The 27,039-nt window shown below is 40.2% G+C and overlaps 2 protein-coding genes across 19 annotated transcripts in view; both read left to right on the plus strand.

Annotated features, from left to right (window-relative positions):
• Positions 1–6,336, plus strand: part of LOC309616847 (zinc finger protein 525-like) — a 202,158-nt gene extending 195,822 nt beyond the window's left edge. For both annotated transcript variants that reach the window (XR_014237623.1, XM_082368075.1), the window contains exon 4: positions 223–6,336. Coding sequence is in view for 1 of the 2 variants with exons in the window: in XM_082368075.1 (XP_082224201.1) it covers positions 223–263 (41 nt within the window). In the remaining variant the exon portion in view is untranslated. The remainder of the gene's footprint in view (positions 1–222) is intronic.
• Positions 6,337–6,537: 201 nt separating this feature from the next.
• LOC309616875 (zinc finger protein 320-like) overlaps positions 6,538–27,039 on the plus strand; it is a 212,429-nt gene continuing 191,927 nt past the window's right edge. For 5 of the 17 annotated variants that reach the window (XM_082368181.1, XM_082368192.1, XM_082368179.1 and 2 more), the window contains exons 1-3: positions 6,538–6,810; positions 11,950–12,041; positions 13,407–13,533. In XM_082368181.1, the coding sequence (XP_082224307.1) occupies positions 12,027–12,041; positions 13,407–13,533 (142 nt within the window). In that variant the 5' untranslated portion in view covers positions 6,538–6,810; positions 11,950–12,026. Of the gene's footprint in view, positions 6,811–11,932; positions 12,042–13,406; positions 13,534–20,376; positions 23,704–24,022; positions 26,955–27,039 lie in introns of those variants that run through there. The other 12 variants (XM_082368191.1, XM_082368190.1, XR_014237639.1 and 9 more) reach the window with 11 other exon arrangements.

Here is a 27,039-nt window from a genome sequence, read left to right on the forward strand (position 1 = left end):
TGGCTATAAAATTGTGATTTGTTTTTATTTTATTTTTCTTTGTGATTTGTTTCTTATTTTGCAAACTCTTTAGTGTCAGCAAATTGCCTGTGATTTGCATCACATTCTGGTTTAATGCTTATTCAATTTAAAAAAAAAAACGCTTTCATTTCTCTACTGCTTTTGCAAAGAGGTTTTCTGATCTGGGAAAATATTTCATTTTAAATTATATTTCCCCAACAGCAGGCAGTGTCCACACAGCCTCAAGGCAGAAAGGCCACTAAAGGGGATCAACCTCAGAGCGATTTTAACATGAGGTGGATGCAGACCTCCAGGACCTGCAGCTGAGAACATCTCATGGTGAAGCTGGGGCTCTTGCGGGACAAATTACTGTGGGAATTTTAACGTCTGGAGACATCCCCCATTATCCATGTGGACAGTTTGTGAATGAGAGGGCCACAAATGTCAAGTCTGAACCAGAAAGATGGAAACACTTGCATAAGGCGTGACCACCACCCCCATCCTCTCCATCTTCTTCCAGGTCTTCTGGAAACTGTTCATGCACTGCAATTCCCTGTTGGTGCAGGGGGCGGGCTCTGGACGTGGCCATGGCCATCAAGTGCAGCACCTAGACTGTGGCCAGGTATCCCAAGGTAGCTTGCTGGGGTGGGCTTGGAGACCAATACAAGGGTGGGATCTGAGAAAACGGAGGGACATGGACTTCACTACACCTCACCTTCAGAGCATTTCCGGGACTGGTGATCATTTATATGTTTTATGGTAAATCGTCCTGCCAAATTCTCTAGGGATAAAAATTAAAATATCTTTAAAACTACTACTGTGTTGCAGCTTTATACACCAGCCAAGACCAGCGAGTAGTGAAGCTAGTGAACCAAATCAGCCAATAGAAACCTTGGAATGAGGAAGAGGAAGGGACTCTGAGGGGAAGTGAGAGTACTTCCTCTCTTGTCTCTAACAGGGCTCAGCTGATAGGAGAGAGGATGCTAGGACATATTAAAGTTTTGAATGTTACCTGCATCTGACATTTTAATTACCGCTTTTATTGTCTAATCATGACCCTAAAAATTGTTGACGGTGTCTGCAGATTTTTTTCCATGAGCGTCAGAAACATGGCAAAGGAAAAAACATTTTTCCTATTATAACAGCTGGGTTCTCCTTGTTTATATAACAGTTACATAGACATCTGACTTTGGTGATTTAGAGCAACGTCTTTCAATATAGTACTTAATGTCTCTTGTATGTGACAGGGACAGATACAATAGCCTTAATGAAGCTGCAAGACCATTCAATGCCATTCAAAGACATATATCTCAAAGTTCTTGAACAAGTTCACTGTTAGTATTAGCCTAAGTTTTTGTTTTTTGTTTTATTTTTTTAACATCTTTATTGGAGTATAATTGCTTTACGATGGTGTCTTACTTTCTGCTTTATAACAAAGTGAATCAGCTATACATATATATACATCCCCATATCTCCTCCCTCTTGCATCTCCCTCCCACCCTCCCTATCCCACCCCTCTAGGTGGTCACAAAGCACCTAGCTGATCTCCCTGTGCTATGCGGCTGCTTCCCACTAGCTATCGGTTTTACATTTGGTAGTGTGTATATGTCCATGCCACTCATTCACTTCATCCCAGCTTACCCTTCCCCCTGCCCGTGTCCTCAAGTCCATTCTCTAGTGGGTCTGCATCTTTATTCCCATCCTGACCCTAGGTTCTTCATGACCATTTTTTTTTTTTTTAGATTTCATATATATGTGTTAGCATACGGTATTTGTTTTTCTCTTTCTGACTTACTTCACTCTGTATGACAGACTCTAGGTCCATCCACCTCACTACAAATAACTCAATTTCGTTTCTTTTTATGGCTGAGTAATATTCAATTGTATATATGTGCCACATCTTCTTTATCCATTCATCTGTCGATGGACACTTAGGTTGCTTCCATGTCCTGGCTATTGTAAATAGAGCTGCAATGAACATTGTGGTACATGACTCTTTTTGAATTACGGTTTTCTCAGAGTATATGCCCAGTAGTGGGATTGCTGGGTCGTATGGTAGTTCTATTTTTAGTTTTTTAAGGAACCTCCATACTGTTCTCCATAGTGGCTGTATCAATTTACATTCCCACCAACAGTGCAAGAGGGTTCCCTTTTTTCCACATCCTCTCCAGCATTTATTGTTTGTAGATTTTTTGATGATGGCCATTCTGACTGGTGTGAGGTGATATCTCATTGTAGTTTTGATTTGCATTTCTCTAATGATTAATGATGTTGAGCATTCTTTCATGTGTTTGTTGGCAATCTGTATATCTTCTTTGGAGAAATGTCTATTTAAGTCATCTGCCCATTTTTGGATTGGGTTATTTGTTTTTTTGATATTGAGCTGCATGAGCTGCTTGTAAATTTTTGGAGATTAATCCTTTGTCAGTTGCTTCATCGGCAAATATTTTCTCCCATTCTGAGGGTTTTTTCATCTTGTTTATGGTTTCCTTTGCTGTGCAAAAGCTTTGAAGTTTCATTAGGTCCCATTTGTTTATTTTTGTTTTTATTTCCATTTCTCTAGGAGGTGGGTCAAAAAGGATCTTGCTGTGATTTATGTCATAGAGTGTTCTGCCTATGTTTTCCTCTAAGAGTTTGATAGTTCTGGCCTTACATTTAGGTCTATAATCCATTTTGAGTTTATTTTTGTGTACGGTGTTAGGGAGTGTTCTAATTTCATTCTTTTACATGTAGCTGTCCAGTTTTCCGAGTACCACTTACTGAAGAGGCTGTCTTTTCTCCACTGTATATTCTTGCCTCCTTTATCAAAAATAAGGTGACCATATGTGCGTGGGTTTATCTCTGGGCTTTCTATCCTGTTCCATTGATCTATATTTCTGTTTTTGTGCCAGTACCATACTGTCTTGATTACTGTAGCTTTGTAGTATAGTCTGAAGTCAGGGAGCCTGATTCCTCCAGCTCTGTTTTTCTTTCTCAAGATTGCTTTGGCTATTTGGGGTCTTTTGTGTTTCCATACAAATTGTGAAATTTTTTGTTCTAGTTCTGTGAAAAATGCCATTGGTAGTTTGATAGGGATTGCATTGACTCTGTAGATTGCTTTGGGTAGTATAGTCATTTTCACAATGTTGATTCTTCCAATCCAAGAACATGGTATATCTCTCCATCTGTTTGTATCATCTTTAATTTCTTTCATCAGTGTCTTATAGTTTTCTGCATACAGCTCTCTTGTCTCCTTAGGTAGGTTTAGTCCTAGGTATTTTATTCTTTTTGTTGCAAAGGTAAATAGAAGTGTTTCCTTAATTTCTCTTTCAGATTTTTCATCATTAGTGTATAGGAATGCAAGAGATTTCTGTGCATTAATTTTGTATCCTGCTACTTTACCAAATTCATTGATTAGCTCTAGTAGTTTTCTGGTAGTGTCCTTAGGATTCTCTATGTATAGTATCATGTCATCTGCAAACAGTGACAGCTTTACTTCTTCTTTTCTCGTTTGGATTCCTTTTATTTCTTTTTCTTCTCTGATTGCTGTGGCTAAAACTTCCAAAACTATGTTGAATAATAGTGGTGAGAATGGGCAACCTTGTCTTGTTCCTGATTTTAGTGGAAATGGTTTCAGTTTTTCACCATTGAGGATGATGTTGGCTGTGGGTTTGTCATATATGGGCTTTATTATGTTGAGGTAAGTTCCCTCTATGCCTACTTTCTGGAGGGTTTTTATCATAAATGGGTATTGAATTTTGTCAAAAGCTTTTTCTGCATCTATTGAGATGATCATGTGGCTTTTATCCTTCAATTTGTTAATATAGTGTATCACATTGATTGATTTGCATATATTGAAGAATACTTGCATTCCTGGGATAAACCCCACTTTAGCGTAAGTTTTTAATGTTCCTTTTTAAAAGACCCATTATAGATGTGCAGATCTTGTGGTCAGAGCAGTCTCTCTATTTGCAATCATCTTTTGTATAAAATCTCTCCTTACCTAAGTCCAGATATTTTTTAAAATTTTGGCAGTCGTAAATATTATATATTACAATGTGCTTAAAAAATGTAGTGTCTCTATTTTTCTGATACAGAGTTTAATGCACTAGGTCAAACTACTTCCTGTGTTTTTCAAATTTTTGAAGTCTTTATTTTGAAGTCTTTAATAATCTTTAATAATTTGCATCTGTTTTTATAATACTACAGGGAGATATATGTCAAAATCTTCCTGTGATTAAGGAAATATCCCTTTTTTTTTTCTTGTGAATTAGTTTGTTTTGCTCCCTTGTACATTTTACAAGCAACAATTTCCCTTAAGCAAGGTGGATTCATGAATTTCACCTATGACTGGCTTCTCTCCAGATGTTCTGTTTGATGAAAAGTTTCACCATCCATTTATTTATTTGCATGAGAAAATGGGAGTCCATGCTGAAATCTCTTTTGTGCCAACATGGCTAGTTGGCAATAATACATAATACAGCATAATTTATATAATCTACCTTCTAAAGATCTGAAAATCTATCCCTGACACTGTATATATGTATATATATTTTTCATTAAAAAATGTGTCTAGTGCAGGAAACAAATGCATGGAATAATTTGATAATAGGGTTGAGCATTCAGTTAAATCTTAGTGAACTGCAGAGGTTTAAAATTGAGCATGCATAGAATAAATGTAATCAAGATAAGAAATCTATCAAAATGGTTCCTTAGTTTCACAACTTGGAAGAATCTTTCCATGTGTCAAAACCAATATTTGCAATAAAGATGGGAAAGTTTTGATCCATTCTTCATTGATAACAAAATATCAGAGTTATACAATTTAGAAAAAAACTTAATGAATGCAGCAAATTTGGAAGGTCTTTAGGCAGCATGAATCATCATTGGTCATCAGAAATGCATACTGGGGGATATCTTAAAATTATAATGAATGGGGCAATGTATTTAACCAAAAGCCAAACATTACTAAGCATCAGGAGATAAATACCCAAGAGTAATTTTAAAAAATATAATGTGTGTGGTGAAGTTCTCATCCAAAATTCAATCTGTGGGGGATAGTCAGAATATTATTTTGGGAGTGAAATCTTTTCAATTTATGAGTAATGATGCTCAAGCTTTCTTAAATATCAGTTAATTCAAATGTAATGAACATCGAAAATCTATAATCAATGCTTAAAACTTGTGAAAGATCATATAATATATACTGCAGTGAAACCTTACAGATTAAATATGTTAAAAGACTTTTTATTCAAAATGCTTTTATCACATTAAAAAATTCTCACTGGAGAGAAATCTACCTTTAGGGATTTGAAAGAAACATATATTTCATGGTGGATATTAACTCATGGAAATTGCCTTAAATATTATAAAAGAGACCATTGGAAATTCGATAAATCTAGTTTGCTTCCTTTAGGGTTCATATAAGATAATATAGACATCCCTATCAAACGCCCCTGGAAATATTGCAATAGTATTTTTAAGGTGAACACAACTTCAATAGTCTTCTAAAGAGTACATATAGGGTTTGTTATTCACACCTGACAGAACACTGAGAAATAGAAAATAAAAAAGAACTAAAATGTAAAACAATATTTTTATTAAAAATATTCTTCCTAGTTACTCTTGGATAAATGTAAAGTGAATTAGAGATTGTTATATTTAGAAATTACTGACAAATGAATTATGACGTCACAGAAATTTATCCCAAAGGTACTTATCATTCGCCTCAGGTGTGGAATAGAATAACAAGTACTATAAAGAACAATACAGTTTATATCAATTTTTGATTTTTAATTTTTTTAAAGCAGTGGTTGGTGACCTAAATCATCACATGCCTCATGACTCTACCTCCTCCTGCCCAGGTCTTGTACCTATGAAAGTCTCTGGGACTGAGCCCAGGGCTGAGCAAAGGGTGAATGGGGAATGTAAATGGATATGATGTTCTGATGGACGTCCGTACGAAGTGGCCCATTTCCCACCCGTAGAGTTTTGCATTTCACATTCAAGTTTGCATTTCTTGCACAGACAACTGCACTCCTTGCTTAATTATATCGCTTAAATTAAATTCTAATTGCAGGAGGCGTTCCTGGATCCAACTGTCTCCCCACATCGACTCCGAAACCAGGTCCGGGTTCCCAGACCGCAGAGTCCGCCTCGCCTCTCTCTCAGGACCCGGCACCCCTTTACAAAAACGATTTTTGACTAAACTCGTTTTCAACTACTTAAAACGTAAACGTCTTAGCTTTCAACAAGTGGCCTCTCAACTCTAAGTTTTCCCCTTAAATTGTTTGAAACATCAACTTAAAACAGGCAAGGAGCAGCCCGGCTCCGCGGCACACGAAAGAAATTCAAAGTGATCCAAACTCGGAAAGAAAAGCATGCCCTTGGGGAGCTGCCAAGGGGCGCCCCGGCCCCGCCCCGGCTCGGCTCCGCCCCGCCCGCCCCCCGCGGTCCCCGCCCCCCGCGGTCCCCGCCCCCCGCGGTCCCCGCCCCCCGCGGTCCCCGCCCCCCGCGGTCCCCGCCCCCCGCGGTCCCCGCCCCCCGCGGTCCCCGCCCCCCGCGGTCCCCGCCTACACCTGGCCGCTATTCGCGCCCCTTTCCGAAGGCGCTCCGCCTAGGCCCCGCCCACAGCATTCCCCGGAAGGAGCGCGCACGCGCAGTATCTCGCAGACCGGAAGAGGCTAGCGGAGTCCCAAGGTCACGCCGGCGTCTGTGAGTTTTCGTCTTTTTGAGTTTAAACCTGAGCGTCTCAGTCCACAGTCCTATACGCCTGGAGTCTTGGGGTTGCTACGGACGTTAACATTCCTGCACCCGTGCCTCTTACCTTCGGTAAGTTCTGGCGTCCCGGTGAGAGTTCCCGAAGCCTGACCGCTTCGATGCTGGGTCGGGGGTCCGCGTTCATTTTCGGTTAAGATCTTTCCGAGGCCTTCCCCGCCCATGGATTTTGGGCCTTCGGGCCATTAGACTCGCCTGCCACGTTGTTGTCCTGTAAAACCCTTCCCTGACCACTCCTCCCGCCCCGCGCTGTTCAGCGTCATGGTAGATGGACTTTTGAGATAGATTCAAACACTTGGCGCGTCTCCCCTCATCCTCGTCCCTCTTGGCCCATAGAGGCCTGGCTTCTCTCCCTGGCCCTGGGATTCAGCAGACCCCACCGCCTTCCTGGGAACCTCCCCCCGTCCCCCCCTCCCCCTTAATAAGAAGCCCAGTGTCTCGGAAGAGCACACTTTTCTGAAGGATGGGATTTAGGACTGAAGAACTCGGGGTGCCCCAAGAGCAAGTCACCGCCCCCACGCGGGGATCTGGTGCTTTGTGGAAGTGATGATTGCAAAGGGGAGACCAGGAAAGCGGCAGCACAAGGGAGTGAGGAAGATCAGGAGAAAGAGAGACAGAGGGAGAATGAAGAGAAATAGAAAAGTGAGAGGGAGAAAAGATGAGTGAGGCGGTGCATAAAGAAAAGGCAAAAATAGAGGATCTGGGAAGGACTTGAAGAGAGACAAAGTGAAAGGGAATAACGTGGCAAAGTAGCAAGAGGAGAAAAGAAAATAGAAACACAGAGGAAAGGGTGGAGCTCCAGCCACGAAGGTCAAGGCACTTCAGACAGAGTGGTTAGGAGAAAAACAGTTGGGGGAGCTGAGTGCAGGGACAGAACGAGGGCTTAGGGCTGGCAGAGTGAGAAGCAGCGCTGAGAGAACCTAGCCAGCTAGGGATGCCAGTGAGGTGGGGCAGAGGGGGTGTAATAGGAAAGACAATGTAATGGAGAGCAGAGGGGACACAGAAATGCGGGGAGAAAAAGGCAGACATATATAGAGATTGGGAACAGACTGGGGAGAAGGAGAAACTGAAGTTGAAATAGGTTTCAAGCCTTGTGCAAAACAAGTGTAAGGAAAGGAATAGAGAAAAGGGGAGAAAGCAGCGGGAGTGAGAGAGGAAACACAGAAAAGGAGAACGATGGAGAGAAACAAGGAAAGGGAGACATAAACAGATTAACAGAAATACAGAGTAGAGTGAAAGAAGGGAAACCTGATTCTGCGTGAGTGGTGACTTGATGGGATATGGCTAAGGTGTGATATATTGACTTGTGGCTTTGTAATATATTTAGTTTAAAATTTGCTTAATTGATGAGAATGAGAGTTGCAAAACTCCTGTTTATAAGGCTTGTGCGTTTTATAATTATTCGCCTCACAGTGTAGCTTCCATTTGCACCCCTTTACTCTGACAACGAGGGGGGACTTGTCTGTGAGTTGTGGGTTGCTATCTTTGCTTGGAATGGTGTGAGGACAAGAAATTACTGAATCCGTCACTATGTGGTGCTTTTTAAGGGAATATTAAAACCGTTGCTTTTTCTTCTTTTAAATGGACATACATTTTTGCACCCCTCTTACATTTAATTCATTTTTTTAAAAAGCATATTGAGGTAAATTTTAGTATACCGAATTCCCCCTTCTCTGTAAATAATCATCAGCTTCTGAAATAAGCTTCGGTGACATGTGATAACCAGCTGTCATCATTCTATTCTAAATATGTGGTAGTCTCAATTTAAAAGAAAAAAATTTGACCCCAGAAGTCATTAGATTAAAAAAAAAAAAGAGTCCCAAATTGTTTTCCCTTTTGAATATATTGTGTCTAGTTCAGATTATAAACCCTGCATTCTTTCTACCCTTTGTCATATGTTGGAACATTCTGTAGTACGTAGTAAATAATTTTAGACTGTTTCAATATATACTTGGTAAGGGTGTCTAGCATCTTAATGGTTAGAACTTAATTTAGTGAGTTAGTCTAATATTCAGCAGCCTCTTTTGTCCCCTTTGTGTGATTTGTTGAATTACTGAGCTGTGAGCTACAAAGTAGATGTTCCCCTCAAGTCCCTTTTGTCCATTCTGTGAAAATATTGAGGGATGGTCTGGATTGACTTGAAACTTTGTTCTAACAGAGCCCATCTGTTCATGGTAAAGAAATTTGCACTGATCCTATTTCCATAGCTAACCCTCTTTAAAAGTTTCAGCACCAAAATCTGTGTTCATCATTTTATATTTCTTCAGTGTTTCACTGTGATTTTCTGCAAAAGAGGGAGTAAATGCTTGGGATCAATGTGATTAAAACCACAAAAGAGGTGTCTTTTGCTCAGGTGTATTAAAGATGATCCTGGAATTTTTAAAAGGGGAATGAGATGATAAGGACAAACTTCTCACTGTCTCTTCTAGGCCACCCTTTCAAAATTCAGTTACATGCAGTTCTCACCCAGCTCATATGTTCTCAAGGTAACTTCCCTTCTGGGCCTCTGTGAACCTACCTACAACACAGAGGTGATGAACAAGATCAGGATTGCTGAATGACAGCGATCCCTAAAATGATTGACAATATTGTATGGATATCTATGTGGCATTTTTCTGCAAGAGGGTGACCATTGTAATTATAAGCTTAAAAGAGTGCCAGGCCAACAACGATGATGAAAACTACTAGGAAAGATGCAGGGCTCAGAGACAGAGTCTGTCTCAGAGTTCTGTCTCTGCATCAAGTAAATCTGAAGTTAGACCATTTCAGTACCTGGCATTAACCCCTCTACTGGCTTCCCATTGCCTTTGGGACAAAATCCAGGCTCCTGGATATGACACCAGAGAGCACAGGCAACAAAGGAAAAAATAGTTAAATGGGCTTCATCAAAATAAAAAAACTTTGTGCATCAAAGCACACTATCGACAGAGTGAAAAGGCAACCCACAGAATAAGAGGAAAATTTTGCAAATCATATATCTGATAAAGAATTATTATCTAGAATATATAAAGAGCTCCTACCACTGAAAAACAAACAAAATTGAAAAATAGGCAAAACACTTGAATAGACATTTCTCCAAAGAAGATATACAGATGGCCAATCAGCTCATGAAAAGATGCTCAGTATCACCAATCGTAAGGGAAATGCAAATCAAAACCACAGTGAGATACTACTTCACACCCGTTGGGATGGCTGTTATCAAAAGAAACTGAAAATAACAAGTGTTGGAGAGAATGTGGAGAATTGAAACCTTTGTGCATTGCTTACAAGGATAAAATGATACAGAAGCTGTGGAAAACAGTGGTAATTTCCTCAAAAAATTAAACATAGAATTACCATGGGATCCAGCAATTGCACTTCTGGACATATACCCACATCACAGGGACTCCACCAAAAAGATTACTATGGCAGAAAGAAACCTTTTTTATAGCCAAGCAGACACAACCCATTATGTACATGTTCTCAAGATAAACAGTGATTAGTCCTCAAGTAAGAGGACATGATGGCACCATTTGTCAAACATAGTTCATCAACTTTTGCTTCCAGCTGTTGCTGGAACCCCATCCAATCAAGCTTTCCCATCTACCATCCCACTTTCCTTGTCAGAGACTGTAGTGTCCTCCCTATTTCTAAACTCACTGGTTAATTCACAGTCTTTGTCTTGTCCTATCAGCAACTGTTGATCACTCCCTCTTCCGTTAAACACTTTTTTTTCTCATGGCTTGCAGGATATCCCAGTATTTAAAAGTAAACTTAAACTATCATTTGAAGTCTGGCCATCTGTTTCAATTTTCTTTTCTCCTTGTTCACTTTTCATTTTCTTCTCCTGGTTTTGCCTCAACCCCTGGTCGCTGATGGGGGCAGGGCCCCAAGCTCCATCTGGGGCCTTTTCTCTGGCCGCACCCAGTGACCTTCCACATCATCCTATCTTATGGCTTTAGACACCCTGACGTCTCCCAATTCCACATCTCCTTCTCAGACCTCAGCCCTGAACTCCAGACTCCTGTCGTCCAGCTGTACCCTTCCCATCCCTGCTGGCGCGTCTCACAGGCATCTTCTTGCCACACTGTCCAGACATTAGCTCCTGGACCCTATGGTCCTCCACATTTCTGTCAAGAGCTGTGGCATGCTTCTTGGGGCCAGTGTGACCATCTTGGCTGCTTTTCAAATATACAGGATGTTACATTATTCGTATGTGTTTTAACTTGAGATACAAGAGAATTAGATGTTAAGATGGATGAGACAATACATGGTTTCCAAAATTCACTTGGGATGGGGTAGAAAAATGTCTGAGGACCACGGGCCTTGCTGATCTGCTTCCTGCAGTACTTGTGTGACATCATCTCCTGCTTGTTTCCTCCCTCCTCACTGAGATTGAGCCACACAGATGTCTTTGCTTTTCCCGGGGTCAGGGTCACCAGTGCCTCAGGGATCCCTAGAACTCTCTGACCCCTCAGATGCACGTGGTGAACCTCCTCCCCCAGATCTTTGTTCTGATAACACACCTGCCCCCGTTCTCAGTGGGGCCTTTTCTGAGTCTCTCGTTTAACTTTCCAGCCACGCTCCTACCCTCGCCCTAGCCTGTAATGCCTGCTCTGTGTGTTTCTCTCTGCTCTTTCCCCTTCCACTATCCAGATACAGGGGGCAGGGCCCGAGGAGAGAGCAGGGCCACAGAGTGGGAGGTGTGCTGGGGTTGACCCCTCTGACTGATGCTCAACCCTGACTTTACATTAGATTGCTGAGCCATTTTCAGATACCTCTTTTGTGCCCAGTTCCCGTAAGGTTTTCTTCTAGGTCATGGCTGACTGGGGCCCAGCCTCGATGATGTCTAAGTAGCCTCAGGTGATCGAATCTGTATCCAGCCCTGAGCACTAGGGCTCTGGCTCATCTGTTTCTTAGGACTGAGACCAGCCCTTAAACTAGAGGGGTGGAGGGGGTGCTGTCCTCTGCATGGCCTTCGGTCAGGACTGGGTCTCTGACTTGAAGGGGAGGGTCAGTCCTTCCTGGGTCCCCACTGCTGCAGCTTGTGTGTGCCTTAACCAGGAGGGGAGTGAGTTCTGGAGAAAGGGGTCAAAAACCTTACAGCAGAGGACTGTCTGTTCCACGTGCTGAGGTCTTCCCTGTGTTTGTGGTTGTGACTCAGGAAGGGGGTGTGTCGATTCCAAGCATTAAACAGCATCTTTTGACACTCAGGATTGACATCTCAGGACTCACCTTGCCTGAGAGAGAAGCCCTGAAGAGGAAGAAGAGGAAAGGACAAGGAGTCAGGAATGACTCTTTCTCAGGTAAAATCATATTCTTAGTTTACTATTCAGGCCTCTCTGTCCTGAAATGCCATTTGGACTTGATAATCTCTCACTCTCAAGTATCCTGCCTGACAGGTTTGCTTGGACTCGCCCCATGGTCTTCCTTCAATCTTCTCTCATCGCCACACAGATTCTATTCTGTATTTTTACGCACTCTATGTATTTATGGAGATCAAAGTTAAGTTTTCTAATGTATTTTTTCTCAATTTTTGCAGTGTTTTTTAATAACCAGGCTACTATAGAATAATGTTGACAATCTTAATTAAATTTAGTACAATTTATACATGTTCATTGTACCAAAAATGCTGAAATGCACAAGTAAAAAATATTAGAAAATGAAGGTGTATTTAAAAAATGTCATTTTAGACACTACCACTTTTATTTCAGTTAATTTTGGCGTGTATGTTTATAGTGCACCCACTTGTGTATGTGAGCAGGAACCCATGGTGTGTATAAACGACACCATCGTTTCCTAAATAAGTCTTATATTCATTTTAACTTTGAAAGTGTGTCTTACATGCTTTCCATGTCCTTAAGTTTTCTCCTACCGTGCCATGTTAATGAGTTAAGAGCAGTAAGAATAGTCCTCATTGTATGTATGCATGTGTGTGTACGTGTATATGTGTTGACCTTTCAGCCAGTTCTGTGTTTTCAGCCTTGAACTTGTTTCAGGTTTTCTCAGTTAGGAAACAACTGTGTCATCGTACTTTTAATGTCATATCTGATACTTAAACGTATGATGCTGTAGGTTCTGTTCTAAAGCCGGGCCACCTGGTTCAGGTGATGTCTGCCATTTATTAGCTGTTGAATAACAGAGTTAGGTCCTCTGTAAGGTGGGAATAAATTGGATGCTATGTTGTTATATGAGTTAATACTTATAAAACATTTGGAGTAATTCTTACTGTATGGTAACTTTTGGTTGTTACTGTAATTATCATTATCCCATTTTTTCAATTCTTACCTTTCTTTAAAGCTACTGTGGACTTTGTCATCCCTAAAGACATTACTGTACCTCATCTGGAAGTTAGTTATCATTTGGTATATAATGTCTGGAACTTGTGTTTAGACAATGCTTTGTTGAATTTTTTTCATTTGTGTATATATATATATTTTTTCTTTCTGCATGCAATTTTAAATTCCTCAGTAATTTAGTAGATTTGACATCCTCTGATAGAAAAGTGTAATAAAGCAAAATTAGGGATATATTGTTCAAGATTCTCTTTGTGGCTCTATCAGAACACTCACTTCTATCTAATTGATGCTGGCACCTCTCTCCTCTTCTCATTTTGTGTGAAGATAAGTACTCTCCTGATGGCCTCTTGGTGAAATGTGTTCTCATTTCAGGCACTGTTGACATTCAGGGATGTGGCCGTAGAATTCTCTCAGGAGGAGTGGGAATGCCTGGACCCTGCTCAGAGGGCCTTGTACAGGGACGTGATGTTGGAGAACTACAGGAACCTGGTCTCCCTGGGTGAGGATAGTTTCCCTCCGGAAATTGGGATCTGCCCTCGGGTGTCTTTGCATTTATCTTGAGTGTCTTGGGAACCCCTGCCTTGTTCACCTAAGGTTGAAGCCATGTTGATTCAGAGATGAGAGGCTTTATAATGGAGTGTCTGGAATTTAAACCTTCTCTTTCTTCAGTTGATCTGTCCATGACGTGCTAGGTGGTGGTGGTTCTGGAAGCTGAGTAAGCACAAAATCTTATGGCGAAATTTTAAGCTATCTGCCTGATTTTACTCCTGCACTACTGGTTTAGTAGTTCTTGGAAGAAAGCTACGTATCTGTATATTTAAAATATTCTTTAAGCATTTGGAAGAAGATCATCATTGAAAAAATTTGTGAAATATTATTCTGTCCCATCTGTATTGCCCTTTTCAGTTGGACAAAGGGCTGGAATTGTATTATGGAAAAGCCACAGCACATCATTCACCTTTTTTCATGTAAGCAGGAATCTGTCTTTCTGAGGTGAATATTATTTTCATCTTGGAGCAGCGGAGAGAGCCCTGGCCTCTGAAGAGTGAGGTGAAAATAGAGAGAAAAAAAAAAAATGAGGTGGGTGGGAATGTATCAATGATACGAACATACGGAAGAACTCAGACGGCAAAGAGGTGGCTACTTCATCAGATGTTTTTTAGGAAATTCTTCCTAAATGTGGGAGGTCTTTGGGAAGACAGAAGTTTATTGCTGTGAGCTCGCGAAGGAAATTGTACTTCCCCTCCTCTTATTCATGTGTCTTAAAAGTTTCCTCCCATCCCAGTGGTATTCCACCTCGTTGCAAAGTCAAAGGCAAAGTCTTTATCCTGACTCACAACTTTCTGTTACCTGCCGTCTGTGACCGTTTTTGTGTTTGGACTTTGGGGGACCAGCCTCTCATTCTAGACTCCGTTCTCAGTCCACACACATCCGAGCTGAGGTCTCTCTCGTCCCGGCTCCTCTCCTTCTCTAGCTTCCATCCCCATTTCACATACGTGAGAGACCTTCTTTTGGGGATGGGGGACACCGGCTGCTTATCCACTGCATCTGGGGCCCCAGGCGAGTACAGGGGCCTGTCTCAAGCCCTTTCTGCCCCTTCAGGTGCCTCAGGCATTTCTTCGTTTCTGCTTTTGCCTTTAGGAGCATGTATCATGGGACTAGCCTGCATCTTTTGAGATTGTTCCTCAGCAGTATTGTAAAGACAGTGGGCGGAGAGAACCTTTCTTTGATCCCCAGTCCTTCACGGGGAGCATATCTCAGGCACATTTTGGGGTTTGTAGGCAGACCCCAGGACCCATTTCAACATCCCACAAAATCTGAATCCCTTACTTTACTCTCGTATCTTTTATTTTTCTCTCTCTTGGCAGTGCCTACTTAGTATGCAAATGTGGAAAAGCTTGGGCTCTACCTGATTTCATATTTTTTTTGGGTGTGTGTGATTTTGCCTCTGAAACTTGCTTCTGAAATACACCTACTTGGTGTCTGAGATGTTATTCTCTGTTTTCTGCTGTGATAACCCACCCTTTAGGTGCTGGACAAGCTCTAGTGAACTCTGCCACGAGGAGTTTCACTGGGTAAAAGAAAATTCTGAGTGGAGAATGCTTTGATTGAGATGCTACAGTATCATCCTGCTTCATGGGGAAGTGCCCTCTGAAGTAACTGAGTAGAGTGGCCAGCATGTTCCAGGATGCTGAGATAGAAAGTATCATGAGAGCCTGACACAAATGGTTCCAGTTGTCCTTCTGGGTTTTGTGGATCACCACAAAAGTGTCTCTCAAGGGCAGTGTGGTAATGTTGATTAAGTATACTAACGATCATCTTGTTTGATTTGGGGTTTTCTCAAGTACAGAGATTTATTCCAGGGAGAAAATTGCAAGTTCATAACCACATATCAGTGAGACCATTGGCCAAACTGTTGTTCTTGCAGCAGTGTTCATTACATGTGTATGCCATTGTTTATTGTTCAAAAAAGTATGGTTAGCATTCATTCCCTGCTAGGCAGTTTCTCAACATTTTCCTCTGTCCCCAGTCCCTGGCACCTACCAGTCTGCATTCTGTCTCTGTGGATTTATCTATTCTGTGTATATCATATCTTTTGCAATATTGCCTTGACTCTTCAGGGCCCTTTGCAGTTCCGTATGAATTTCATCATCTTTTCCATTTTTCCAGAAAATGTTCTTGGAATTTTGATAGTGTTTACATAGAATCTATAGACCATGTTGGTGAATATTATCATAAATATGAAGTGTCTTCCCATTTATTTAGGTCTTCTTTCATTTCTATCAACAATGTTTTTTTTTTTTTAATTTTTATTGGAGTATAGTTGATTTACAGTGTTGTGTTAGTTTCAGGTGTACAGCAAAGTGAATCTGTTACACATATACAGATATCCACTCTTTTTTAGATTCTTTTCCCATATAGGCCATTACAGAGTATTGAGTAGAGTTCCCTGTGCTATACAGTAGGTCCTTAATAGTTATATATATCAGCAATGTTTTGTAGTTTTCAGTCTATATGTCTTTCATCTCCTTGCTTAAATTCATTCTTAGGTATTTTATTCTTTGGATATTATTGTAAGTGGAATTATTAAAAAAATTTTTTTTCAAATTGTTCATTGTTGATGTATAGAAACACAGCTGATTTTCATATGTAGATACTGTATCCTGCAACTTGGCTGACATCGTTTATAAGACTAGTAGGTCTTGTGTGTGTGTGTGTATTTTATGGAATTTTCATTATACAGGATTATGTCATCTGCTCATGGAGATAATTTTCCTTTTTATTCTCCAATTTGTATACTTTTAATTTCTTTTTCTTGCATAATTGCTCTGGGTAGAACTTCCAGTACAACATTGAATAGCTGGATAGCAGTGGTGAAAGTGGGCATCATGTCTTATTTCTTATTTTAGGTGGAAAGCTTTTATTATTTCATCATTGACTGTGTATGATATTAGCTGTGAGTTTTTTATAAATGATCTTTATCAGGTTGAGGAAGTTCACTTTTTGTATGCTGAGTGTTTTCATCATGAACGGTTTCTGGATTTTTTTCAAATGTCTATTCTGCATACAATGAGATGATTATGTAGGTTTCCCCCCCCTTCCTACTATTGATGTGGGCTATTATATTGATAGATTTCTATATGTTGAACCAACTACCCTTGAATTCTTGGTACAAGGCTGCCTTTTTTATGATGTATAATCTTAATATGCTATGTACTCAATTGGCTAGTATTTTGTTGAAGATTTTTCATCTATATTCATAAAGTATGTTGGTCTGTAGTATCTTTTCTTGAGCTGTTTTTGTCTGGCTTTGGTATCAGAATAATGCTGGCCTCATAGAATGAATTAAGAAATGTTCTCTCTTTTCAGACTTGTGGTTGCCAAGGGGGAGGAGAGGTGAGGGAGGGATGGATTGGGAGTTTGGGATTAGCAGATGCAAACTATTATATATAGAATGGATAAACAACAAGGTCCTACTGTATAGCACAGGGCACTATATTCAATATCCTGTAATAAACCATAATGAAAAAAGGAAAAAAAAAAGAAGTGTTCTCTCTTTTACTTATTATAGGGCAGGTCTAGTCGTAAGAAAATCCATCACCTTTTGTTTATCTTGGAAGTCATAATTTCTCCCTCGTTTTTTTTTTTTTTTTTTAAACATTTTTCTACTATTTTTTTTTAAATTTAATTTTATTTATTTATTTATGGCTGTGTTGGGTCTTCGTTTCTGTGCGAGGGCCTTCTCCAGTTGCGGCAAGTGGGGGCCACTCCTCATCGCAGTGCGCGGGCCTCTCACCATCGCGGCCTCTCCTGTTGCGGAGCACAGGCTCCAGACACGCAGGCTCAGCAATTGTGGCTCACGGGCCCAGTCGCTCCACGGCATGTGGGATCCTCCCAGACCAGGGCTCGAACCCGTGTCCCCTGCATTGGCAGGCAGACTCTCAACCACTGCGCCACCAGGGAAGCCCCTCTCCCTCATTTTTAAAAGACAGTTTTGCTAGAGATAGAATTGGCTGACAGTTTTTTTTCCTCTGTCAACACTTCAAATACGTCATCCATTGTTTCTGGACTCCATGGTTTTGGCAAGAAATCAGCTTTTAATCTTACTGAGGATCTTTTGTATATGACAAATACCTACCTTCTCCCTTGCTGCTTTTAAGATTCTCTCTTTCCCTTTGTCTTTTAACAGTTTGATTATAATTTGTTACATGTGATTCTCTTTGAGTTTTCCTACATGCGGTTCATTCAGTCTTTAGATTTGTAGGTTCATGCCTTTATTCACATTTAAGAAATTTTTGACCATATTCTGATATTCTTTCTGCCTTCTTTCTCCTTCTCTTTGGGACTCCCATAATTCATATGTTCGTCCACTGATGGTATCTACAGGTCTCCTAAGCTCTGTTCATTTATATTCAGTCTTTTTTTTCTTTCTGCTCCTTAGACTAGGTAATTCTGACTGATCTACCTACAAGTTTGCTGATACTCCCCTTTGCCTAATCAAATCTGGTGCTGAACCTCTCTAGGAAATTTTTCATTTTGATAAATTTACCTTTCAGCCCCAGAATTTCTGTTTAGTTTCTTTTTATAATCTCTATCATTTTATTGATATTCTCTATTTGTTTAAACACTGTTTTCCTTACCTTCATTAATTCTGTGTCCATCATTCCCTTTAGCTTAATTAGTTGATTTAAAGTGTTTGTTGATTAAGTCCAAAGTTTGAGCTCCATTGTGGACAATTTATGCTATTTATTTATTCATTTTTCTGTATGGGTTATATTGATACTTTATTGTTACTTTGCCTGCTTTGTAACCTTTTGTTTAACAAATGGGATATTTTGAGTATGTTGAAACCTTGGAAATCATAATCCACTCCTCCCCCCACGTTCACCCCCCTGGATTTTGTTGTTTCTTGTGACTGCTGTTGTGTCTTTATTTCTCTCAACTAATTTTGTGTGATGTGTTTTCATTGCTGTGTGTGGCCACTGAAATCTTTGTTGACTTATTGGTCAGTTAGTGATTTGACACATTTCCTTAAACACCTGGAACCAAAACCAAAACAAAACCACCTTATACTCTTTGTAGATGAGCTCTTTGTGTTGGAGAATTCCTTAAGCACTCAGGCAAGGAGTTTACAACTCTGCCTTAGCATTCACTTCTTGCAGAAAATCTGATGTTCAGCTGTACATGAGGGCTTAGGAGCTTCTCAGGTCTTTTCTTATATTCCCAGTCCTAGGCATCCCAAATCTATCTAGATTCCCTGGAATATGTGGCAGATGTTCAAAGTCCTTAATTCCCAGTACAACTCACTCCCCACTTTTTTCCCAGGGTTTTCGATTTGTCCATTGTTTGCCCAAGTTGTTATCCCTTGCCCTAGGTGGCAGTGGCTAGTATATTTACCTTTAAATGTTTTTGACCAAGCCCTCAAGTTAGCTGTTCCACCTAGGTATAGTTTTGCAGGTACTTTGAGCCAATCCTTTAGGTATCCATCAGGCAGATCGAAAGAAAAAAAACAAAACCAAAAAACCAAAATCCAAACAGTTGAAATTCTTTATAAGGTCTGTTCTGTCACCTCTGATTCTGGAAACCTGTACCAGCCTGTGGGACTCTCATCTTCAAGGCCACTGCCTAGCTGAGGAACAGGGATGGGTCAACGTAAGAAAAAACAGCTGCCTTTTTCTTGGTTAAGAGTGTTCCTGGTAGCTGGAATCCTTTGATTAATTTCCAGAGTTCTTATAAAGTTGATTCTGACAGTTTTTGTGAGTTCATTTCTTGTTTTGTACAGAGAAGTACATTTGGCGTTCCCTGCTTTGTCAGTTTTGTTGTCACATTTCCCCATTAATTTCTGTAATATTACATATTTACCTGGACCTTTTATTTCAAAATCAGTGATTTTTAACATATTTTCCAGTTCTCATATTGTGTGCTCCTTCTGAAATATGTCCTTTCTTTTAGTCTTATAGGTGAATTCTTTAGAATTCCACAGACACTGTGTGTGTGTCTGTGTGTGTGTGTGTATTTAACAAATGTAAATTCTTATTATTTATGATTTATGGCTGGATTTGTCTCACATTACTAAAATGTTTATTCCTGTTTATTTTGATTAACAGATAATTAATATTTAGCATATGTTATGTAATATAAGCACAGTGAACTAATCATTAATGTTGCAGTATGCCTATTTTTCATGGGTATAGTTGTACAACAAGTATTCAAAATAATGTTTTGCTATGCTTACAGTGTTGTTTTAGTGTTGTATACAAGTATTCAGTAGTGTTTTTTTTAATATTAATTTTCTTAAGAAACTTTTCCTCTCTCCCTTCCTCCCTCCCTTCCTTCCTTCCTTCCTCCCTCCCTCCCTCCCTCCCTCCCTTCTTCCCACCCTCCCTCCCTTCCTCCCACCATGCAGCATGCAGGATCTTAGTTCCCCGACCAGGGATTGAACCTGTGCCCCCTGCATTGGGAGCGTGGAGTCTTAACCACTGGACCCCAGTGATTATTTTTAATATCTTCTATTTTTCAAATGTTAGACAGTTGTATGCCTCCCATGAGTTGTGTGCTTTGGGGTGCCTGTGGAGAAATTCCTTTTCTTTCAAGGTTATTGTAACTTTTGATAACAGAGCATTTGAAAATAGGCTTCCCTGAAAATAATTTGAATTGTGTGTAATCACCCTTTCTTTTTAGAGGAATCTTATTCATTTGTGTTCCTAAACATTTGCAGACCATGATTGTAAAACTTGATAAGTCTGTTAATCATGAGTTTTACCTTTCGAGTAATATTATATTTTTCAGCATAAAATATCTATCTTCCAATCTGGTTAAAAGGAAGCCTTATATCTTACAGATATGTCTACCAGATGTGTGATCAAAGAATTATCACCAAAAGAGGACATTAATAATGGAGACTTATTTCAGACATTGGTTTTTGAAAGACTTGTAAGTCATGATTTTGATGATTTTGATTTCAGTGAAGTCCAGCAAAATATGCACAAGTTTGCGAATCAGTGGGAATATGAAGAAAAACGTTACAAAGGAGTGACTACAACCCCTTGCAAAAATCTCACTGGTAGTAGAGATCAACAACATCATAAATCCTGGAATAATTTTCCTTTAAAGCAGAATGTTTCTGTAAGAAGTATGTCTCAATATTACAGATATTACAAGTTATATATGAGGAATAAGGAACTAAAAAGTAACGTAGGCTATTCAGGAAACAAGTTTTTGAAATGTTTGGAAAATAGGCTTGGATTAAGCCTTCATTCACATTTGGCTGAACTGCAGATTTTTCAAACTGAGGAGAAAATTTATGAATGTAATCAAGTTGAGAAGTCTATGAAAAACTGTTCCTCAGTTTCACCACTTCAAATAATTCCTCCTAGTGTCAAAACCAACATTTGTAATAAAAATGGGAAGGTTTTAACGCATCCTTCATTGCTTACACAACACCAGAAAACACATATTAGAGAAAAGCCCTACAAATGTAATGACTGTGGGAAGGCTTTTAGCCATTGCTCAGTCTTAGCTAATCATCAAAGAATTCATTCTGAACAGAGACCTTACAAATGTAGTGAGTGTGGCAAAACCTTTAACAGATTCTCAAACCTCACAAGGCATCAGAGAATTCATACTGGGGAGAAACCATATAAATGTAATGTATGTGGTAAGGACTTTATGATACGTTCACACCTTTGGGGTCATGAGCGAATTCATACTGGAGAGAAACCTTACAAATGTAATGAGTGTGGCAAAGCGTTTTCTGAGCATTCAAATCTTGCTCAACATAAGAGAATCCATACTGGAGAGAAACCTTATAAATGTAACGAGTGTGGTAAGGATTTCACCACACGTTCACACCTTTGGGGCCATGAGAGGATCCATACTGGAGAGAAACCATACAAATGTCATGAGTGTGGCAAAGCTTTCACTGGGAGTTCAAACCTTACTCAACATAGGAAAGTTCATACTGGAGAGAAACCATATAAATGTCATGTATGTGGCAAGGCCTTCAGTCAGAATTCAAGCCTTACAGTTCATCAGAGAATTCATACTGGAGAGAAACCTTACAAGTGTCATGAGTGTGGCAAAGCCTTTAAGCAGTACTCAAGTCTCAACAGACACCAGAATATACATGGAGTGAAGATACAGATGTAAAGTGTGTGGTAAGGTTTTTATTAAATGTTCATATGTTTGGAGTGATGAGAGAATTTATACTGGAAAGAAACCTTACAAGAGAATATATTAAGGCCTTCAGGAAATGACCTGGCCTCAGGATCACCAAAGATTTCATAATGGAGAAAACACTTACAAATATAATGAGTAAGGTAAATTGTTTAAGCAGGTTTCAGAATGTACTGTGCATCAGGGAATTATTAGTAGGGGAAACTAAGTCTAGTCCTTCTTGAAGATTAGTCAAATCATGTTACACTCTGCAGAGTAATTAAAAGTTAAAATCATTTAAAATTCATGAGATGGTGGCAGGGGGGGTCAAAGGATCAAGGACGTGTGGAAAGGCCCACTAATCAAGTTATGAAATGTTTTTATTCTTAGATTTCTTGAGGCTCTATTTTTAGTGACTTTCAATCTGAGGTTCAAAATCTGTTAATGATGTTATATCTTCATCACAGACCTCTCATGTGCTGCCATGATGAAACACACCTGTAAAGGAACTTAACACCTGTAAAGGAACTTTTTAAAAATTTCGGTGCTAATGTAAAAGGTGATTTGTTTTAAATTTTCTTTCCTTTATTTTTGGTTTTTGTTTTTAATTTTCAATTGCACTTGTTCATTGGTGGTATATATACATTAACCTTGTATCCTGCAGCCCTACTGTAGTGTTTTATTGTACCACACTTTAGGGTATTATTGTACTGTAGGGTATTTATTGTATTGTAGTGTTTTATGTACCACACTTTAGGGTATCATGAAATTGTTCAATTCCAGTGATAGGTGCCACCCCGTTTTGTTCATAGCGTAAAGAGCCTCTCTGTTACCATACTAACGTTGACGCAGTCTTACAGTCATTAAATCTGAATTGGTCATGGGCCAGGTTCCTGTTGTTCTGGGTTGCAGTCAGAGCATCTGCATTTTATTAAGATCTCAAAAGCTTGATGCATAATTGGTATTGGCATATAGAAAAATCTTTACTCATAAATGGAAACTTGTCACGGCTAAAACTACAAAATAACATACCACTAATCTAAAACATGCTGACAAGTTACGAAAACAACTAAATATAGGTCTAGATTATTGGAAGAACGTAGCTAACCTTTTTCAGTATATCATGATGGTTAAATACTATACTTTGTTACCGTCTCCACTAAGTTGAAGTTCCCATATCTGCTGCTCACCAATGTGTGAATTTAGTGAAATCACGGAACTCCCTGTGCTTAAGTTTTCTTCCTCTTTAGAATAAAAATAGTAGTAGTTTCCATCTCCAAGATTTGTGAAGGATGAAGACGTTACTGAGCTTCCTAGCAGTGATTCTTACATTGTAAAGGTTTTTCAGAGTTACATATTCAACTCTTAGAAGGCTCTTAATGAAAGTAAAACTTAAGTAAATATTTCTCAGTGAGAACTAATGGTAAGTGGAGAATATTGAATTTCAGTTGAAATGATAAACGTAACCATTGCTTCAGGTTCTCCTGCAGCATCCCCCAGAAGAAATATGTCAGTCATTGGGAACTAACAGATCCTCCAGGTTTTTTTGGCAATAGAAATGGTCTTCTTATCACAGACTATGATTAGAATCCTGGAGAATTTCTCTCTTCTTTACCATTATATCTTGCTTTCCTTCTCTGGGTGAAGGTTAGGGTCTGCAGATTTGATGGTCAGGCACTTGCTTGTAGCCAACTCCTTCATCTTCATCTTTACAGGAATCTCCAGGACAGTGATGGCTTTTGGGCAGAAACATTTTCTCAGCGACTTTGGTTGCAAATTTGTTTACTGTGTTCACAGAGTGATACTGTACTATATTTGTGTAAGATGTAACTCTCGGAGGAAACTAGGTGAAGGTTCTGAATGCCTCTACTATCTTTGTACCTTCCTGTACATCTGTGATTATTTCAAAATAAAAAGTTAAAGGGAATGTGGTTTGCTGTGGCTTTTACAAAATTCAAATCCAGCTGTTTGTTGATATGAGAATAAAAGATATGATAAATGAGTCTAACAATAATTCTTACAACTGTCTACTCATCACTTCTTCGTGTTTCATGAGTATTGTAAATGTGTATGTGTCTACATCCTACATAATACAGGTCTACTCTACTTCCAAGAACTCCTGAATCAGGAGCACAAGGGTAGAACTAGAGAATTTGGTGTTTAAAGTGTTTGCTGTATTATGGATTGGTGGATATTTCATTTTGGAACCACCACCAATCCTGCATGAAGTGAGCAGACCTTCTGAAGAAGGAGGAAGACCGAAGTCTAGAAGCACCATTGTGATTCTTTTCATTTCTGAATCAACAGAGCTTCAATCTTGTCCTTAAAAACAGGGATCAGAAGCTTGGTTGTTCAAGGCAGGGCTTCTCAAGAGCCTGACCATGGAGAAAGATTTGCAAGTACAGGTCTTACCTTTTGGATGGAATGTGTCTTCTAATATGGTTCTCTAATACCGTATGTCTGCACAAAAACTCTGAGTGGGGTCCAGGCATTCCTAGTGCTTTTAAGAGAATTTTATGGGCATATTGGTGAATGTCATAGTTCCTGAAATAAAACACACACACTTCCAGTAGTGACAGTTGGGGAGATTCTTTTAATTTTATACAGCATGAGACAAGAATAGGAGTATAAAGATAGTTCTGGTGTACTATGAGGATTACTACTTGAGTTTTGTGGCAGAACTTCTGGGTCCTGACAAGTTGTTTAACCTTTGTGAGTCTCAGATTGCTCCTTTGAGGTGGCACCTGCCCTGCAAATCTCAGTTGAGTACTGTGAGGCTCATGGGGACCTTCCTGTGCAATCATTTGGTAAATAGAAGGCACTATGCTTGTGTGAGCCTTCCCATTATAGGGCATGTAACTGTATTCTAATACAGGGGATTCTCAATTTAAGAGCAATTTATGCTCGTGTAAGAGCATACCACCTCCAAAGCCATTCTCAGTGTCTTGGTGTGAGTCTCTTTCGGTTCATCTTGCTTGGGACTCTCTGTGGTTCTTGTACCTGGATATCTGTTTCTTTCTTCAGGGTCAGGAATTTTTCAGCCATAATTTCATCAAATATATATATTTTTTAATTATTTATTTTATTTTATTTTTGGCTGCGCTGGGTCTTTGTTGCTGCATGCAGGCTTCCTCTAGTTGTGGCGAGGCGGGGGGCTACTCTTCCTTGCAGTGCACAGGCTTCTCATTGTGGTGGCTTCTCTTGTTGTGGAGCACAGGCTCTAGATGTGCAGCCTTTGGTAGTTGTGGCTCGGCTCTAGAGCACAGGCTCAGTAATTGTGGCACATGGGCTTAGTTGCTCCGCGGCACGTGGGATCTTCCTGGACGAGGGCTCGAACCCGTGTCCCCTGCATAAGCAGGTGGATTCCCAACCACTGTGTCACCAGGGAAGCCCCCATCAAATACATTTTTAACCCTTTTCTCACTTCTCCTTCTGGGACCCCTATAGTGGGAATGTTAGTACACTTGATGTTGTCCCAGAGGTCTCTTAAACTGTCCTCATTTTAAAAAATTTTGTTTTTCTTTTTGATGTTATGATTAGATGATTACCATTATTCTGTCTTCCGGATTACTTATACTTTCTTCTATATCACCTAGTCTGCTGTTAATTCCTTCTAGTGAGGTTTTCATTTCAGTTATTGTATTATTCAACTCTGACTGATTTTTTATTATGTTTTTTGTTCCTTGTTAAAATTCTCACTGTGTTCATCTATTTTTCCCCTCAAGTTCCGTTAGCATGCTTGTTACGAATGCTTTGAACTCTTTATCTGGTAAGTTGTGTATCTCTCTTTCATTAGTTGTTTTTTCAGTTATTTTTTTTCTTTTTCTTTCATTTGAAACAAATTCCTCTGTCTTCTCATTTTGGTTAACTTTCTCTGTCTCAATGAAATTAGGTGAGTCAGTAAGCCTGTCCTTATGTGGGAGCATCTCTATGCAGTTGCGTGTGCCCAGTGGCTTTGCTGGGAGAGCTGGATCTGAAGTAAGCACAGGTCACGTCTTCCCCAGGGTTGCCATCAGCTGTCACCTTGGTGGGAAGTGCGGCTGGAGATGGAGGAGATAGAGCCAGAGCCAGGTGCGAGCAGGAGCTTTCCCTCCCCTCTGCTCAGTGGCCATCACCACCCTATTAGGGGTGGGGTTGGGTCCCAAGGTGCTGGAGCAGAAGCCCTGAGGGTAGGGTCCAAGCTGGTTCTGTTTCTTCTGAGTGTGTGCCCTCCATCCTCCTGGCAACAACACCTTCAACCCAAAAGGAGCGATGCTGAAGCAAGAGGGGTCAGAGCAGGTGCCCGGTGTGGGCTGGAGTGTGCTGGGACGTTCCTGGCATGTCAGTCAGAGTTCCAGACAGCTCCTGATCCGCCGCTTCCGTGAGCGCCAGTAATGACTGCTCTCCCCTTGTTCAGATGCAGTGCCGGGTCTAGCCTGCTTTTCACCCGCCCCCCGCCCCAAGGGCACACTCCCCTGCAGCGGTAGTCTTTTCCCTAGTGGGGAGCTGCGCTGGAGCTAGAGGGGCTGGGACGGGCACTTGGTGTGGGCCAGGGCATTCACTGGAGCAGTCGGGACACTGGCCAGAGCCCCGGGCAGTTTCAGTCTGCTTCCTTCACCACCTTGTTCCTGGGAGTAAGTGAGCTTGAGTGTGCCCTTCACAAGTGGAATCTGTTTCTTACAGCCCTCCTTGAAGTCCCACTGGTTTTCAAACTAACCAAGGGGAATTGTCTTCCTGGGGTTGGACCCCAGGGCTGGGGTGCCCAGTATGTGGTTTGAACCCCTTACTCTCCAGGGAGGATCTCCAAGCTTGTGATATGCCTGTGGATCCCACCCTGATTGCCTCACCTCCCTTCCTGCCTGACTCTGTGTATATCTTTCTTTACAGCCTTGGTTGTACAGGAGTACTTTAACCAGTTTCCACTTCGTTTTGCAAGAGAATTTTCCCCCATGTAGGTGTAAAAATATTTTTGATATGTTCATAGGGGAGATGAGCCCAGCGTCCTCCTCCTCCACCATCCTGATCTCCTTACCCCAGGTCTAACATGGTTTGACTCTTCAGTTGGATTTTTTTTGTTGTTTTCAAGAGATCTAGTTAAAACATTTGGATTAAAGTAAAATAATGAAATATATATGTCATGGCTTTTTAACCTATTAAAAGCACAACATGACCATATAATAGACTTTACAGTAGGTCATCAGTATAATTAAATGGTACTATTACAACATTTATTAAGGTACAATTTCCCAGTACTATTACTTGATGAATAACAAACATAATCTAACATACTATGTGTGTGTGTGTGTATATATATATATATATATATAATGTATATATTATATATATAGATTATGTTATGTATAACATACTA

The sequence above is a fragment of the Balaenoptera borealis genome (genome assembly GCF_965194805.1).
Source record: "Balaenoptera borealis genome assembly, chromosome: 19".
Classification (NCBI taxonomy): Eukaryota; Metazoa; Chordata; class Mammalia; order Artiodactyla; family Balaenopteridae; genus Balaenoptera; species Balaenoptera borealis.